The 2,703-nt window shown below is 40.8% G+C and overlaps 1 protein-coding gene across 2 annotated transcripts in view; it reads right to left on the bottom strand.

The window, feature by feature from the left end:
* Nucleotides 1-2,703, bottom strand: part of GALK2 (galactokinase 2) — a 143,901-nt gene that overhangs the window by 129,636 nt on the left and 11,562 nt on the right. The window contains exon 1 of one of the 2 annotated variants that reach the window (XM_019664636.1): nucleotides 1,048-1,253. The exons of the other annotated variant lie outside the window; for it this stretch is intronic. Within the exon in view, the coding sequence (XP_019520181.1) occupies nucleotides 1,048-1,100 (53 nt within the window). The 5' untranslated portion in view covers nucleotides 1,101-1,253. Of the gene's footprint in view, nucleotides 1-1,047; nucleotides 1,254-2,703 lie in introns of those variants that run through there. 2 annotated transcript variants of the gene reach the window in all.

The following is a 2,703-nucleotide window of genomic DNA, read 5'->3' as shown; positions in this document are numbered from 1 at the left end:
TTCTCATGAATCTTATTTGAAGCATGTCTTTAACAAAGTGTCTTAATTCGCTGAAATATATATAAGGACAACAGGACTGTGCAAAGACCCCCAGGGAATATATTAATATCCAGAGATAAGTGGACTCACAAGTAATCTAAAAGCAGTGCTGGTCTCCATAATCAAAAATTATGCTTCTTTCTGGTAACTAAAGACCCACTGTTTGCCCCCTTAAGGGTGAAAAAAGCATTTGCAAGTTTCAGCAAGTTATATTGTCAACTGTCACATGACAATCATATACCAGGAAGTAGGGAGAGCTTGAGGAATTAAAGATAGAGAAAAAAAGTTAACAGGGAAAAAAAAGTAAAAATTAGAAACAGCAAAGGGGGAGAGAAATCAACCTTAGGAAAACTGTATAGCTAAAACGGTAACACTGTAAAACTGTAACTTCATTCTATTAAATTTCAGTCCCATCTCAGAATGAAGTATTTCTACAAAGTATCTGCAGACGCCCTCAAATGAAAAGAGGTATCACTAAGCTTTTAATTATTCTGTAGCGAGGTACTGGCAGCAGATGAATTTCCAAAGTGACAATTCATAGATTCCATGACTTGTTTAATAGGATGCAAAGAACAAGGGTTTTTTTTCCGTTTTCTTTTGGGTTTGTTTTTTTGTTGGTTTTGCATGTTTGATTGTTTTCAATGTAATATTTTAGAAAGCAGACTTTTAAAAGCACTATAGCTAGCAGGCAAAGAAAGGGAGAAGGGGTTCAAACTTAATTTTGGTATTCCTGCTAAAGCCCTGCAGAAGAGTGCACCACCCTCAACAAGAACGGGGAAAGAAGGATCTACGTGGATGACGCAAAACCCACATCCCTGGTAGGAGTCAAGGTTAAAGTGCGGCGTGGTCTTTCTTGCAAGCCCAGCAATACTGCCTTATTACATCCCCAGGATTCTGTCCTCTCCCCGAGGCAAAAGCAGCGCCCCAGGCGAGAGCCAAAAGCCCTGGACACCATCAGCACCGAGCCAACTCCGGCGACCCCAAACCGCGGAACCTCCTCTTCCCCACCTGGGATGTTCTGCCACCTGGACTCGACATGTGGCAGGGCCTTCCGTAGCCATATTTCGCTAGATGCCTCTTTCTTCTGCAGTTTCAAATGGCGAAGGAAGGCTCCTGATAATCATAAGACATCTGCGGCAGGAGCCCTTTCTTCCGGGCGACACCGGCCCCCTAACGTGCGGAAATCCTGCTGTTTAGCTGAGGTGGCCGCTTCCAGTCCGCCCCGCCTACGGCTCCTCCTCCCTGGGCTCTGGGCGTTCCGCGCCCTCCCAGCAGCTGTCAGGTACAGNTCAATTTCGCACTTGAAAAAGCTCACAGGGAAGTGTCTGGAAGATGGGTCATAGGAAGGCAAGGGAGAAGCAAAGAAATTGAATAGGAGGCTATTGCAATAAACCTACAGAGAAATGCTGATGTACAACAGTGGTAGAGAGAGACGAGGGTGAAAATTAAATTGATATTAAGTCAAATCCATAGGAACTGGTGACCAATTGGATGCAGGAAAGTGGGAGAAGTTTTCTGGCTTACATAACTCCACTAACCTCAACAGGGGCTAATGTTATTTCAACCTGTGAAAATTATATACAGACAAAATTCAAGTTCTGCTGAACGTGAATTATTATTAATTTGCTTTTATAAGCACTGCAAACACAAACAAGATGAACTACTAACAGCAGTGTTAGAATAAGTCACCTAAAATGTGTTTTAATAAAATGGTTTTGAGTTATTAAATTTTGCATTACTTTCCCAGACTCCCTCGGGAAGGCAGCCTGGTCCTGCCTTCCTATAATTTTTCCTTCACCAAGAGGTTTACCATATAAAACTCCCGCCTTTGAAATTCAAATGCACAGAGGCTATCAAAGGAAACAAGAAAAGTGCTTTTCTCTAAGAATAGAAAGAACTGGTGTGTAAGTGTTTTCCTAAACTTCATACCCAATCCTCTAATAATGAAGCAATATGGCCATAACTTGGGGAGTTGCTGTACTTTTACCACTCTGGGCTCATCACCAGCCACACTCCATCTCTTAAAATGTAGCCACTTAAAGTATGCTCACAAAAGTGGTACACTGAGAATTTTCAATATGAAAATAAGAACACCTAAGATTATATTGTTAAAGGCAGAACTGGCCAAAATATCACCACACAATTGCAAAATCTGGTTCTCTGAATGCTCTTTTGACTTAAGATTTTTTTTTTAACAGCAGTTTTAGCGTCAGAACTTGCAAAACAAAATTGATTGTAGTGTGAAATGGTTTTTACCATAAGGACTGATTCTCAGAGGACCCTAGGGTGACCAAATGGCTAGCTGTAGAGAAGAGCAAATTAAAATTTCAGGAGACAAGACATGTATTTTTAGTTTGCCATTATGACCTTAGACAAGTCTCCTATCCTGTCTCTGTTTCTGTTTTCTCATCAATATCAGGATATGCAGTCATGGCATTACAGAAAATATAAATTTTTAATACTAATTTAAGAATAATTCGTAATGAATATATATATTTTTGTGGTGAAGGGGATCAGAATAGGCCACTCCAAAATATGCCATTTTGCATGAGGATTATTTTGAGCTGAAGGCAATTAAGAAACAGCAGACATGGGCGGAGGTTGCTACTCTCCCTCTAACCACCTAGAAGCAGGACAAAAATTTCCTTTTGTGAAGTTGTCTCC

The sequence above is a fragment of the Hipposideros armiger genome, unplaced genomic scaffold, assembly GCF_001890085.2.
Source record: "Hipposideros armiger isolate ML-2016 unplaced genomic scaffold, ASM189008v1 scaffold_12, whole genome shotgun sequence".
Taxonomy (NCBI): Eukaryota; Metazoa; Chordata; class Mammalia; order Chiroptera; family Hipposideridae; genus Hipposideros; species Hipposideros armiger.
The sequence above is the reverse complement of the archived record's forward strand: the minus strand, read 5'-3'. Positions and strand labels throughout refer to the sequence as shown.